The 14,501-nt window shown below is 38.4% G+C and overlaps 1 protein-coding gene across 2 annotated transcripts in view; it reads left to right on the top strand.

Annotated features, from left to right (window-relative positions):
* HECW2 (HECT, C2 and WW domain containing E3 ubiquitin protein ligase 2) overlaps positions 1 to 14,501 on the top strand; it is a 452,691-nt gene that overhangs the window by 44,348 nt on the left and 393,842 nt on the right. For both annotated transcript variants that reach the window (XR_010431857.1, XM_064660503.1), the window contains exon 2: positions 6,114 to 6,454. Coding sequence is in view for 1 of the 2 variants with exons in the window: in XM_064660503.1 (XP_064516573.1) it covers positions 6,163 to 6,454 (292 nt within the window). In the remaining variant the exon portion in view is untranslated. The remainder of the gene's footprint in view (positions 1 to 6,113; positions 6,455 to 14,501) is intronic.

Below are 14,501 nucleotides of genomic sequence, written 5' to 3'. Positions count from 1 at the left end.
AAAGGATGCTCCATGTCAGCTTTATCTGATTTTATTATTTTGTTGGGGCTTTTTTATTTATTTTATTTTTTATTTTTCATAGACCAAATCTGTGTTTCCAAATAGTCATTGAAATATTAGAATACAGGCCTGGAAGGAAGCTATTGAGTTAAAGAGCTATCGAGTTAATCTCTGTCTCAGACAAAATCAGTTACTGATGATCTTGCTGAGTAAGTAGCTGTTGCATTTTACTGGGAGGGGCCCATCTGTCCAGCTGGCAGAGGGTACACAGCAGCTTTAAAGGAGATTGAAAGCTCTTTAGTACTGAAAGCAGGATAAGTGCAGGGAGGTTAAGCATATGAGTGAACCATATGGTTAACCATCACCCAGCTTCATAAGCAGGTTTTGCAGCTGCCAGTAAATTCTGACTATTCTGCTTTTGCCACTTTCTAGCAAGTTTGAAGACAGTGTATGTACTGGAGTCCTACCTTATCCCAGAAAATACACTATTTTTGAGTTCTGTGTGGAGAAAAATTCAAAAAATTCTTAATTTATTCAAGAAGCGTATTCTTTTCTCAGCCGTGTAGACCTCAGAGAGAGATGGTCAGTTTGGTCTTTGTACTGAGCAAAGCCGTGTCACACAATGTATAACTGGAAAACCAGCATGTTTTCTGTTCTTTGTATTCTTAGTGTGTTCTTCTGTATAATTACGTGGATTGCTTACCTCTGTGTGGGAGTGGCTTTGAGAGAGAACACCAAGAACGTGTCCTAAGGAGAACAACAGAGCTGGTGAAGGGGCTAGAGCAAAGTCTTACAGGGAGGAGGCTCAGGGGATATTTCATTGCTCTCTACAACTGTCTGAAAGGAGGTTGTAGCTAGTTGGGTGTCAGTCTCCTCTCCCAGGTAACAAGCAAAAGGCCCAGTGGAAACAGCCTCAAGCTGCCCCAGGGGAGGTTTATACTGGATCTTAGGAAAAATTTCTTTACCAAAAGAGTTGTCAGACATTGAAACCCTCTGCCCAGGAAAATGGTTCTGCATCCATGGAGTTATTTAAAAGATGTGTAGATATGGGACTTAGGGATATGGTTTAGTGGTGAACCTGTGAGTGTTCGGTTAATGGTTGGGCTGGATGATCTTGAAGGTCTTTTCCCACCTCAATGATTCTATGGATGGGGGAAGTTTGGGGGTCAGTTGGGCAGGACAGTTCTTGCTGCCCAACTGACATACAGCAACAGAGACACTGGTGCAGAGCACTCCCCAAGGGCTCTCCCTGCTGAGCCTTGGCCTGTGGGCTTCTGCAGTGCCCAGCTCCTCGCCTTGCTCCTCTTGTGGGTGATGTGATGTTGCAGTGCAGTGACATGAAGCCAGTCCCCCAGTGAAATGGGTTAATCACCACTTCCCCAGCAACACCCCCAGCCACCCGCTTAGAGCACAGATCTTGTCCAGGGTGACTGGTCATGCTCTCAGGGCCAGCCCTATGGAATTGTTTTACAGTAAATGCTGTGGGAAGAGGCTGTTAGCGAGACCCGTAAGCCACATCAAAGATCACTACATAAACAAGAAATGAATCACTGTTATGAGTAAGATAAACAAGGCAGCATGGGAACGCTGGTTTGTTGTACATGGTGGGGTGGGATTTTTTTTAGTTATTCCTGTGCTGGCACTCTGACTTCCATTCATGTATTTTTTTTTTTAGGCTATTGAATATTTAACTGTATGAAAAGGTCTGATGTTTCTTTTCAATGTCCTTTACTGAAGAACGTTGGGCAAGGGGATTTTTCCTATCTGTATGTTGTATATTAAGCGGAACTATTTCCCAGTTCTGGTCCCTCTATGATTAGTAATTGAGGAGTGTATTTAGGTAGAAATAATCCTGAACTTGTGCCACTTAGAGATTAAGAGGAATTCAGTCCTATTTCTCTCTAAGCTTCTTGTCAAGTACTGAAGAAAAAGCTGTGATACGGATAAGCAGCTTTGGTGCAGGTTTCACTTTTCATCTGAAATAGTTGGCTAGAGTTAGTATCTGCTGATTTCTTGCATGCCTGTTTTTTCCCCGTGCTTTTTGATTTCAGTTTCCACATTTCAGTTTGCCATCACGAAACAATGAGCCTTGCCAGCTTGGTCTGATACTTAGGGAAATTGCTTCTGTGATTAGATTCAGCCTGATGAGCCAAACCTTCATGGCAGGGCAGGTGCAAAGAGCTAATCCTGAGTATTGTCCTTACAGTACAGTCTGGATGCAATTGCTGTTCCAGTGGCGCTTAGCACGAATTGAAGGTGGGAGGATAATTCTTATTTTCAGTCTCTGGTAGGATGTATGTGTTAAGTGTTCTCTTGGTTATGTTGTTAGTGACAGACATTGGGAATTGTTAATGCAATGTCAGATACATAATTTCTTTTGTAGGCAGGAAGACATTGTGTAAGGTTTTCATCCTGTTTCCAGACTGCAAATAATTAAAGTAGTGGTTCTTTTTTCCCTTCTATCACTTCTTATGGCTTGGGTTTTATGGCTATCATCTTTTCCCCTGTGACAATATGAGTGTCATGTATCTCTCTTTACAAATATCCTTAATTAACCTCCCAGCTTACTGTGAGATACTACATAGCAGAGTACTATTTGTCACCAGGGTCCCTTTACAACCTATTTACTGAATTTAGAAAATACTCTAAAAGCTTACAAGTCCTGAATTTTTGCAGGTACTTTTTTCCATAATAGGAGCTAATTTACATGTGAGTAACTTGTTGGTTGCAAACTGATTTCAATTGCTTTGTTATATGATTTATTGGGATCATTGTTTAAATCATGACTTCAAGACATTTGGTATTATGAGTAGGATCAGACAAGTTACCCAGCATTTAGATTTGTGGTTTTCTTTCCTTTCAGAAACTGTAATGATGTCTGTGATTCAGCAGAGTGATAACCATTGGGACTTAAGAAAATGAGCTGTTGCAAAGGAGTTAACATTTTTCTCAGGTTGTTCTCATCTCTCAAACTGTGGTATAGTCCTGGCTAGTACAAGTTAGTTCTCATGTGTCCTTAACCGTGGATGAGTTTGTCCATCTGCCACATATAAATTTTCAATATGTTCCAACAAATGCCAGTGCTGCCCTGGGTACAGCATACGGCTCTGCAGCTGAAGGAAATTTCTTCATCCCTCCTGTTAAAACTTTGTCTTTAACTTGTAGTCCTCCTGCATGACATTTATTTTGTAGTGATTTTACTGCCATAAAACCACTGCATACAGTAGATCAAAATTACACAAATCTGTGGTTGTGGGACAGAAGAAAACAAAGTGAATAGCATGCTGTCAGTCTGTTAATTAATCTTGCCCGATCTCCTGGCGTGGTACCCGGGCAGGTGCTCGTGCTGCTTGCTGTGGTGGGCAGGCTCAGGTGCAAACTGAGACCTCCCAACTTGGTGGTACAACTCTTTCACTGTGACATTTAACACTTAAATGTAGCTTGTGTTGTTACTCAGATCACAAAGTAAAAAAAAGAAGGACAAAAAAGAGGACGAATCACAGGGACTGGCTGATCCCGGTGTGTTTCACTGGCTTCTAGGGAAGTTGGTGGCTATTTCTTATTTGCCCTTCTGATCTCAAAGCAATCCAGGATTTTCAAATCTAGTGGGTAATACTTCTCATAGAGAAACAAGATTCTAACTTCCCTGACGCTTATTTAAAAAAGCCTTTTGTAACAAAGTTTCCTTTTCATCACTGGCACTGGTGTTAGAGACAGAGTACACAGGAACATGACAGAGAAGACTTAGTGAACTCTGCTGATGTCCAACACCAGAAATAGTAGGCTTTGTATGTGCAGCCAAAGTATTGCTCATGTCAGGAAAGACTTTGTCGTGTACTTTGTGAAGTAAATATGGTCATCTCCATGTCACTACTGTATAGGTAAAAGTATTGAACTGACTTTTTATTTCCTTCCTTTTCTGCATTATTTGGTGCTGAACCATGTACAGTATGTGATGAACTGCATACAGCTGGATGAGTTGAACTTTGTTCTTCCCCTTTGTTAGTTCTTAATGTTTCAAAACATCTCCCATTTAAGAAAAGCTGAAAAATAGCAGAGGAATTTTTTTATGTAGTCCATACTTTGAAATATTATTGAAAAGAAAATTGCAAATGAGTGATAGGAAATGGAAATGAAGAGACAGGTTTCGAAGATGCATGATGTGGGGAAGGAGGAAAGAATAGGAAAAGAAAACCCTTAAAATATAAAATGCCCTTTTATTTTAAAAAACACTTGAAAAAAGACACCTCAAAAGACCCAATTCTTTTTTCTTAATCACAGTCTTGGGATCTGCAAGTGTTGTTTTTTATTTTTAATAATTAATATCTTTTGATATTTATCTCTAATTGTCAGACATTTGATTGATAGCACTAGTGTACTGTAGGTCTAATTAAAATGATAATACTATGGAAGTGGCCAACCAATTCATTTACTTCTCCTCGGTTCTACTTAATTCTGCATTACAGTTTTTCTTGCTTGAAACCAGGAACAGGTGACACACAGCACTGTCAGACAATGCTTGGGTTATTTTAAGAGAACAAATGTATCTCTATATGACAGCAGAAGGCTCTGACACCCAGAAGAAAACCATGAAGTAATACACAGGTATCTGTGTATTGTTACCCACCCATTTTTTTTCTATGTGGTTATTTATATATGTATATAAGGATATCTTTCCTTCAGTATACATCCTCCACAGAAGACACTATAGTGTAATAGTTGACATCACTGGTTTAGCTACAAACTATTCAGAAATGTTGAAAAACTGTTTTCAAGTTTTGTGAAGAGTGTAAGGAGCTCAGGACACAATTTCTTCCCTGTAAGCTCTGAAGTTACTGCTGGGCAGGAGGACTGCTTTGGTTTGGTTCAGCTTTGGAGGAAATATTCACCTGGCTCCCATTCCAGCTGAATATAATATAGAAGATAATTTTCACAGTTTTGACTGAAAAACAGATTACCAGAAGACTCAGTTTCTTCTGAAAGCAAGTGGTTCTGCCAGATGAGAACTGTTTTATTTCCTCTGTAAAATAAAGAAACAATGAGTTAATACAAACTATAGCTTTTGGAAAAGGCAAACAGCTTTGGTCCAAGTCCTGTAACTAAGATAAGGAAATGTTTGTATTCCTTCAATGGCAAAAGGATCATCTGATTCTGCCCTCCTATAAGCTGTTCCCTCTATTTTAATATTTTTTTATTCTTTCCTTTCTGATGATTTATCTCAAGTTGTGAGTAACGCGAGGGCTTATTTTCAAATGACAGGACTTTTAGTAGCTGTGGATAATGAGATGAAAGTTCTGCTTCTCAATGTATGTTGTGTGATATTGGCATGACTGTTTTACAGAAGACTCTTCAGGGAAGTGTCTCCTCAGGGCTAGAGGAAAACTATTGAATTTATAAGGCCTCTGTTTTCTGCTGTATGGAAAAGGACAACAAAATCTGACTGCATAGATGAACTGACATGGGCTAATTGAATTTATATCCATAGTCTAAACTACCCCGGTCAATGGTTTGAAGTGGTTTTGTATGGTATACAGGATCTCAGAAGCTATGCTTTGTATCTTATAAAATAAAATCCTTACAAAATGATTTTATAGTAGCATAAATCTGGAATACCATATTTCTACTGAAATGTGTCCAGTCTTTTTAATATCTTGAACATTTTGCTCATGCTGAACAAACAGTACGTAGAGAGTGTTGTTGGAACTACCATATACATCATGTACCACTGTGATTTTTATGGTGGAAGATGAGTTCATTGTGTCTTCAGTCTTAAGGCTACTTCACTCTTAAGGCCAGATTTAAATTAGCTTTGTTACTGTGGCTGTTCTTGCTTCACAGATTGTCTTGGGTGATTTGCTTTCTGCAATTTTTTGGCCTGTAAATGTTATTTCATGGTGTGTGGCTGGCTCTGAATTTTATTGCAAGTGAATCATGCTTTCTTTTTTAATGTACAGACACTGAGGTGTTTGCAGCAGTAGAGGAACGAAGAAAAGGTTTGTACTCAGTCCACTTTAGGCTTGTGTGGGAGCATTTTTGCACTAATGCTTATCCATTTAATAATTGACTGAGTAACCTCCTGTCTCACTTTAAACTTTCTTTCTTCTTTTTGATAGGTCTCTGAACAACAACTTTTTTACGTGAATTAACAGAAGTGGAGAAGAGATGGCCAGTTCAGCCCGAGAACACCTGCTTTTTGTGCGACGTCGCAACCCACAGCTCCGGTACACCCTGAGCCCAGAGAATCTGCAGAGCTTGGCCTCCCAGGGCACCATGGCTGAGAACATGAACTTGCAGCGTGCCAACAGTGACACTGATTTAGTGACCTCGGATAGCAGGTCTAGTTTGACAGCCAGTATGTACGAATACACCTTGGGACAATCTCAGAACCTCATCATTTTCTGGGATATTAAGGAAGAAGTAGACCCAACTGACTGGATAGGACTTTATCACATAGGTAAGTCAGAACCGTGTTGTAATATTTTGGTGTGTTTCTTGCTCTTTTGCCTCTTCATATTTTCTGTTCTGATTCGTGTTGTGGCATACTACATAATTACTCTGAAGATCAAGTTGAGGTAAGATTGCAGAGAATTACCCTGGATTCCTCTTTGCTTTTCTTGTGCAGTGAACTATGCAAAAACATGATTTTAATTAATGTAGATCTGGTTCTACAGTGACCTGCTAGAGGATGAAATGCGTTATTCTCAAACAATAAATGTGCATACCATTTCCTGTTTTCACCTTTGCTGGTGGCTGGCTTACAGACTGGAAAATTCAGAGTAAATTCTGAAGGAGTGAGAATTTTTGTTTATGAGGAATTCTTGTAGAAGAAGATCCTCTACAGAGATTCTTTTATGTGCTCTTTGTTGTGCTGTTCAGAATATTTCATAGGAGGGAGCTGGAAAGAGCTCTAGGCTGGCATGCAAGGGCCTGTGGGCTGTGTGTGCATTAGCAAATAGTGTGTCTCAAAAGGAGTGGATCAGTAGGTCAAAGCAGTTGGAGCTGAGAGCCTGGCATCAGTTACATATCTGGATTGTGATTTTCTACTGTGTTATATTTAATCAGGTCTCTAGATGCAAACATCTCTGTGCATGTGTGTTTTGGACCTGTCCAAGGGACAGTCTTTGTCCCCACTAGGAGCTGGGGACAAGGTAGCACCTGGGTAACTGAAGTGGCATGTGGGGTTTAGTTGCCTTTTCAAGGAATCAGTTCACGTGCAGTAAAATTACTCTCTGCTCATGAAGTGGGACTGATGTGTTGATTTGTTTCAAAATTGTGCTGCTTCTCTGAACCTCATTACTCGTGTAGAAAGGAGTTGTCAGTTCAAGCTGCTCGAATCAGGTATAGCAGAAACTGATGGAAACAGTTCTGACCACTGGAATTTTGACTGTGCTGGGACTAAGTGTAGTGCAATGAAATTAGCCTCAGTAGGATTTTGGAGAGATACTTGCTGTGCTACCTTTTTCCAAGATGTTCCCTCTCTGCACCCCTTAATGTTGCATGCTGTGGAGATGCTGTTTCTAATTCTCTTTTTTTTTTTTTTTTTGGTTGGATATTACTTTCCAGCATTACTGCAGCTCCACAAATTATATTGACTTGTGTTGATTCAGTGCTTACCTGGTTATAAAAGCTGTACTGCAGTTGCTCCACGAACTGCAGTCTCTCCTGGAATGAACTGTGGATATACACTAACATTTAAATCACCTAAATGAAGTGTCCCCATAATAAACAGAAATGGATCTTCCCAACAGCATTACCAACTGAAGTGTGATCTGTCCTGCAAAATGCACAGACTGCTAAATGGAGCTTAAGCATTCTAATTTAAATACCTTGAGAGCTTCATCTGCATAAAGGCTTGACCCCTTCCTGTTGTTTTTTGATGGTTCAGAGCACTTCAGGATTGGTATTGAATATGATAAAGTGCCACAGCTCTGTAAAATTCTGGTTGGGTCTGGTTCTAGGCTACAAGTGATTTTTATTTTACTTTCGGGGTTAAAAATATTTCCAATTTCAGTCTGTTGAGTCCCTAACGTACAAAACAATGTTGTTACCACATAGTAAGAATCCTATAAGGAACAGCCAAATTTATGCCTTTTTGGGCCTAAACCCCCCATCATGCTACTGTGTAACACCAGAGTGTGTGAATGTTTTCTTGTTAAATTTGTCTCTACTGCCGCTTGAAATCCATGAGCAGTGGTGAGAGTTTTGTTGCTGCTTTAAAATAGATCTGAGCAGTCTTTCTTTTAAGACATGTGGTTTCATCATTCTAAATGATGGAATTGTACATTTTTTTTAACAACAGAGAACAGAGATGTAAGGGTGTATTCAGCCTGATAGGCATGCCTGTTATCTTTGATCTAATTTTTTTTATAAACACTTTCAAGTATTTTAAAAACAAAAGAATATTAAAAAAAATAATCATAAGGGTGTGACCTAAAAAACTTTTAATTTCCATAACTTTTATAGACACAATTAAGGTAAGTTAAATTGCACAGGTATAATCCAGGATTTCCAGCCCTTTGTAATAATTGCTGTGAAGTACCCCCAGTTTCCACTTACTCCTTTGGAAGTTGAATACACTCCGTATTTTCTCAGGAGAGGGATGTTAGTTGGTGAATATTTTTAAGAATAAAAGCTCTCAAACACATTATTAACATTTAATGTAATCGCTCGAGGTTATCCATGCTGGTCTCTGTTTAAAAAGAGAATCATTTAACTTACAAAGTCTCTCCTCTGGCGCAGCCTCCCGAAGGCAGTGGAAGTTGTGTGTGCTCACTAACACAAGACAGCACTGGGGATGTGCCAGCTTGTGGCTGTACCTCCAATATTCCCCCATGTCTTCTAGTAAAGCACCATTTTTTCAAGGAGCTAGGATCAGAAAAAGGAAAATATTTTGCTCTTATTAAAAAAACCCACAACCACATTGCATGACCAAAAGCATAGTCTTGTGGCTTTTTTTTTTTTTAATGTTGGTTGTATAATTAGTTGTCATGAAAGCTGAATCAATGTTTTGAGGGGGAAAAATGTGGTTGTTAATTCTGTGAAGAGAAAATAAGCATCCTAAAATGAGCATCATTCAGACCTCAGGCATTTGTACAGAGAGATCTGGCAAATGTCTGAAGCAATCCAGGTACATTTTCACCTCAAGTTACATAGGATTACATCCATTACAAAAGGCATTGAAAATGGCACTCTGGAAACTTGCCTCTTCATTCATTAATTTACTCAATTTGTTTGAGTAAATTTACTCAAATTTACTCTCATTAGTTTTCTATAATGAGAAGACGATTCTGTGCTTCTGAGTGTGGTTTCATTGCCACTATCTGGTGGCTCACTAGGAATCCCACCAAAATTCCTTAATCCTTTTCTTTGTAAGAGACTGATCAGAAATCACTGTACACATTCACCCAAGCAGTGGATGTTGCAGTTGGTCACAAGACTGTGACTGATTTGCAGGTGATCGATTTGCTTACACTAGGGAATAGTAGATGGAGCTTTTTCTAGTACAGTACAACTTCAGTGAAATATTTGGCCTCCTGAATGCTTATGAAAATAGATATTACCTTTTTAAAATGAGAAAAGCCTCAGGGGAGAAACACAGAATCATTCTGAAGGACTGATTCTTTATTTTTTAAGTGCATGTGGATTTTTTTCTGGACTTCTGGCTATTTTTTTAAAAAAAAGGAAGGAAGTCATAAATGAACAAATACTTTGTAGAAAAGGCTGTGTGTTTTATGAGACATTAAATCACAGGATGCTGCTCTGCAGTAACTTTCAGTCTTTCATTTTAAATGGAAAAAGTTGAACCTAACTGAAAAATTCGACAAAGCTCTACATAACTAAATCCATGCTCAGTTTTTCTGGAATTTTTTATTTTAAGGGATGTTTTTATATATATGTGTGAGTTTGCTCACTTGTACCATACTTGTATCTTCCTCTGTTTCATCATTGTGTATGGTTAAAACATGGTCTGTTTTCTTGCTGAGGGATTGCTTTGTACAGACGTTCTTTTTCCTTTCCAGTGTATTCCTAAGGATTATCAGAAGAAAAGTGTATGTGAGGGACACAGTGTATTCTATGAAGGCAAACATCCTTTTTCCTGGATATTTCTGGTTTTGTACTGGCTGAACTCTTGAAAGTGTCAGTAGCACTTCTTGAACAGTCCCATCCATCAAGTTTTGTTAAAGCAGCTTTCCACCTCCAGAGGCGAGATGTGTGGAGAATGTAGATAACACATCTATAAAAGCACAGAGAGGTGTCCCACTGAGACTACATGCAGGGCAGAAATGTTATTTTCTCTCTTTAGGTAAATCAGGCACTGTTGCATGAAATGTGAAATTGTCAAATCTGAAATACATTTGGAATTGAGCTTTAAACTTTGCCTAGAATGGACTTTTCACTTCTTCTTCAGGACCAGTTATGAGCATTGTCACTTGGAAGTGACAACAAGGTGGGATGAAGTTTGAAGAGTGGGCTTTTAGTAGAGGTATCGTACCTGTGCTTACTTTGAGAAATAAAGGTAAATTTTAAGTCTTCCTGTCTTGATGAAAAGGAAGGAAGAGGTCCATTTTCTCTCTTTTTTTTTTTAAACTAGGATTTAGAGTGAAAATCTTCATCTTTTGAAGTTGTAGAACACTACAGAATTTAACAAACATCCTGTTAGACCCATGAGGTTTTCTTGTTCAGTACTGACTCAGCTTTTGTTTTGTATATGCCTGTTTTAATAATTGTTACAAGTGGTATTTAATATATTGGAGGTTGGGGTTTTTTCCCCATTCTATTTAAGAGGAATCTACATTTTGCTATGGCAAGAGTGGGAGTCTTATAGTGAGTGAGGCTGTGCAAAATATTGGACCCAGTTGGAATCAAAGAAGAGAAATGGATGTTCAGTTTGAAGGGTTTATGAGACCTCCCAGTTTTCTTGCTACTGTGTTATTATAGCAACAGAGTTCCAAGACTTCCTTAGAAAGTGAGAACTGCTCAAGAAGACGAGCAGGTGGACTCTGCACTGCTTGTGGGATGCTGAGGGAAGTTGAATCTTGATGAGTTTTATGGGTTGTCATGAAGTTTTATATTTAAAGAAAACAGGAAGTACAAAATAAAGAATATAAAGTCAGGAGAGAGAAGCAAACCCTAATTCTGTTTTAAATAGATTATCTCCCATGGCCAAATTACCTAGATTGGTCTATTTTTGTCCTAATTTACGGAGTCCTATTTATGAGATGCATGCCCTCATTCTAGACATCCTTAGCACATTTAAAATGCTGGCTATCAAAGGTCATTACATTTGTTTCCATCAGCTGCTTTACACAGGCCGTTTGGCTTCTTGTTATACCTACATCATGGATCCAAAACAGCATTAAAAAAATAAAACAAACCCCAAAAGAAACAAAAACCCCCACTCTGATGTGAAGTTATATAGGGCAATTTAGATAGAGTCTAGATTTATACTAAGCCTCCTAGGATAATGGAGTTTGGCGTCTCTTCTTTTGAGGTCAGACAAGATTAAAAAGAAAAAAGCTTCTGCACAAACTGCCTTTAATACACTTAAAATAGTGGCTCACATTAGACAGAGAGATTATAAAATGTTAAGATACTTTATTCCCAGGAGGTTTGTCTGGTTTCCATTATAGAAAACATACAAAGTAATATCTTCATTATCTTCCAGAAAAGTCTGATTATTCCCTTGATTTCCCCCCCCCTTCCTGTTCTGTTCTTTCCTTTCCTTTTCTGTACTTTAAAATCCAAGCAGTATTGTTAATGTCTGTTGACTAGTTGCTAGGCATAACATTATTAATTTGTGATCACTCCTCATTCTGGCTGCTGCCGAAATCTGCAAACCATGGGCTTGAGTTTTTGTGTTGAAGAGTCAGTCTTTACCCAGCTGGCTCCATGGCAATGTCTGGCTTCAGCTTCCAGGAGGCTGGTGTTGAGCTGTTTGTCATCAACCACAGTGTGTGGAAAAAGCCACCTTGAAATATTTCATTTGCTGGTGACTCATTAGTATTTAAGAAAAGGCCACCTCTAGAGTAGGATAATGAAAAGCGAAGGCGGTACAATACAGGAATTGTATCCTAAAATCATACATGGTGAGACTTCAGTGGTTTAAAAAAACAATCTGTAACAAATGAAAGGTCTTCAGAAGCTTTTGCTTTCAGGTACTGCATTCCAGTCTTATTCTTTCAATTCTTCCTAGATCCTGACCACATGCAAAGCTACTTTTTTACCAACACAGAATTAGAAGATATGAATAGAAAGTGTTTCCTCTATGTATTTTCATTGCTTGCAGCAGATACTGTAAAAGATACACTCGCTCCATTAAAGTACATACATTTTATTAGTTTTAAGAAGAAATTATTTTTTTCCCTGCTAAAAAAAAACCCCAAAACTAAAAACTGGAATATCATAGGATGATACCTATTTCTGGAAGAGGTTTAAACTGTGACAGAGAAAGTCTTGCCAGAACATCCAAACTTTTCAGTTAATTGTGTTTTTTAAGTTTGTGAGATACCTCTGACCTGAAAACTAGACAAACATAGCTGCAGGGAGGACTTTTTCAGCTGCATTGTCAGTATCTTTTCACTGCAAGAGGTTTTGGCATGACAACATTTATAATCCTTTGGATAGAAAGTGGTGTTCTCCCCACCCTGCCTTTTTGAAGTGACTGTTCTAGCAGGTGGGAAGATGGCAAACACTGGATAATGGAAAACAATATAGACTTCTGAATTCATAATATTCACTTTTTACCATAAAACTGCCTTCTGTTAAGCTTACATTTGAATTAATTTGAAAGAGATTGGTTTTAATTTTGTTTTTAAAAGACATTTTCTGTGCTGTTTTCCATCATCAAATCAACATGCCCCATAGTATTTTCAAAATCATTTGGGAAAAACAGTTATTCCAGATCACTGACAACTGGATTGAAAAAGGAGTTGCATTAATTCATCTATTTTTTTTTTTTTATGTGAGAAATAGATTATGGCTTAGTTCTGCATTATACATAGTGTTACAATTCCTCCTGTAAATTTTTTATGAAGTTCTTGGCTCCTGAATCTGCATGGATTTATCAATGAGTGTAGGAATCTGAATTAATGGAGAAGTGTTATAAGCTGAGTGTTAAATAGGGTATGTTAAGGATATGACTGGTGTGGTTAAAACCAGTGGCATATGAAAAGATGAGACACAAGCACATTAGGACTCAGAAACTAACACTTTATTGGTGGGTATGTTTAAAACAATCTTTTAATATATGCTGATATTGGATACACAGGTTCCTAAATTATAACTGAAGAAGGTTACTGAAGGTGCCAGTATTGCTCTTGATAGGCCTCCTTTCCTACCAAAGCTCATTAAGATGTATCTTGCAATTTATGCTCTTTGAGAGCGTAAAAGAACAGAAAAGATCCAGTGAATGGCCAGACCTGACAATCTGAGAACTCCTCTGGTGAGGAAGAATTTTCTGCTGGGCCTGAACAGTACCCAGCCCTTGTACAATTTGCCAGTTAGCCATAAGAGAGGTACTGATCTGGGGTGAAGATGCTACAAGAGTGCAGTTAAACTGACTGTGCTTAGCTGGCACTCCTCTTTGGGAACAACAAAGCTTACAGACTCTGCATTGGCAGTGTTTCTTGACTCTGTGCCCAGCAGCATCCAGGACTCCATTGCTCTCACTCTGGTGGGCAGCCAGTTTTCAGGCAAGCAAATTCTGTGCTTCTGAGCTTTGTTTCAAGGTCTGGTCAAACTCTCTTCATGAGATCAGCCTCCTTTGTCTAACAGTCATTCAGAGTTAATGTCAAACTGTTTAGTCTTCCGTTGTGTTTCAAGTCACTGACCACTCATTCCGTTGCTAATGTGTCAGTAGTCCTTGAAAGTGCATAAAAATTAGTAGGTTCATTGCCCTTGTCATTCCTGCCCTAACCTTGGGAATAAATTAATCCTTTATCTCCCAGTGTGCAGTAATGCAAAAAATGAACCTACAAGTTCCATAAATATAACACGGTCATTTTGCATGTACTGTAGTAAGGCAAAGAGGAAAAGATAGATTTCTATTCAGATATGGTATGAACTCTCATGCTCCATTAAATGCTCCCTTCCTTGAGAATTTAAGCTTTATCTGATGGTAAAAAATCTAGTTCATGTGAGTGGAATCATACTTGAAGATAATTTTCAACAGATGAAAACTGAAAGCTTGGATCTAATAGGTGTCATCTGCGAAGAGGACTAATAACTGAATATATTCCATGCCTTGCAAGATCAGGAACTTAATCAATGTTTTATCTTTGCCATCAAATGTGGAAGCAGTTTCTTGCATATGAAGCCAGTTATGCCTAAACAGATTTGACTTCATAAAATGAAATATGCATAGAAAAACATTATAGTGCAATAACAGGCACATTCTCTTGTCACTGAGATAAATTTCCCGTAATGACCTCATAAAAAAACTGAAAAAAAAAATATATTTCTGTGTTCACTGTAGTTTAATTCTTATATAGAGTTTCATGCAT

This window comes from Pseudopipra pipra, chromosome 7, assembly GCF_036250125.1.
Source record: "Pseudopipra pipra isolate bDixPip1 chromosome 7, bDixPip1.hap1, whole genome shotgun sequence".
In the NCBI taxonomy this organism is placed as follows: Eukaryota; Metazoa; Chordata; class Aves; order Passeriformes; family Pipridae; genus Pseudopipra; species Pseudopipra pipra.
This window is presented reverse-complemented; position numbering and strand designations above follow the sequence as displayed.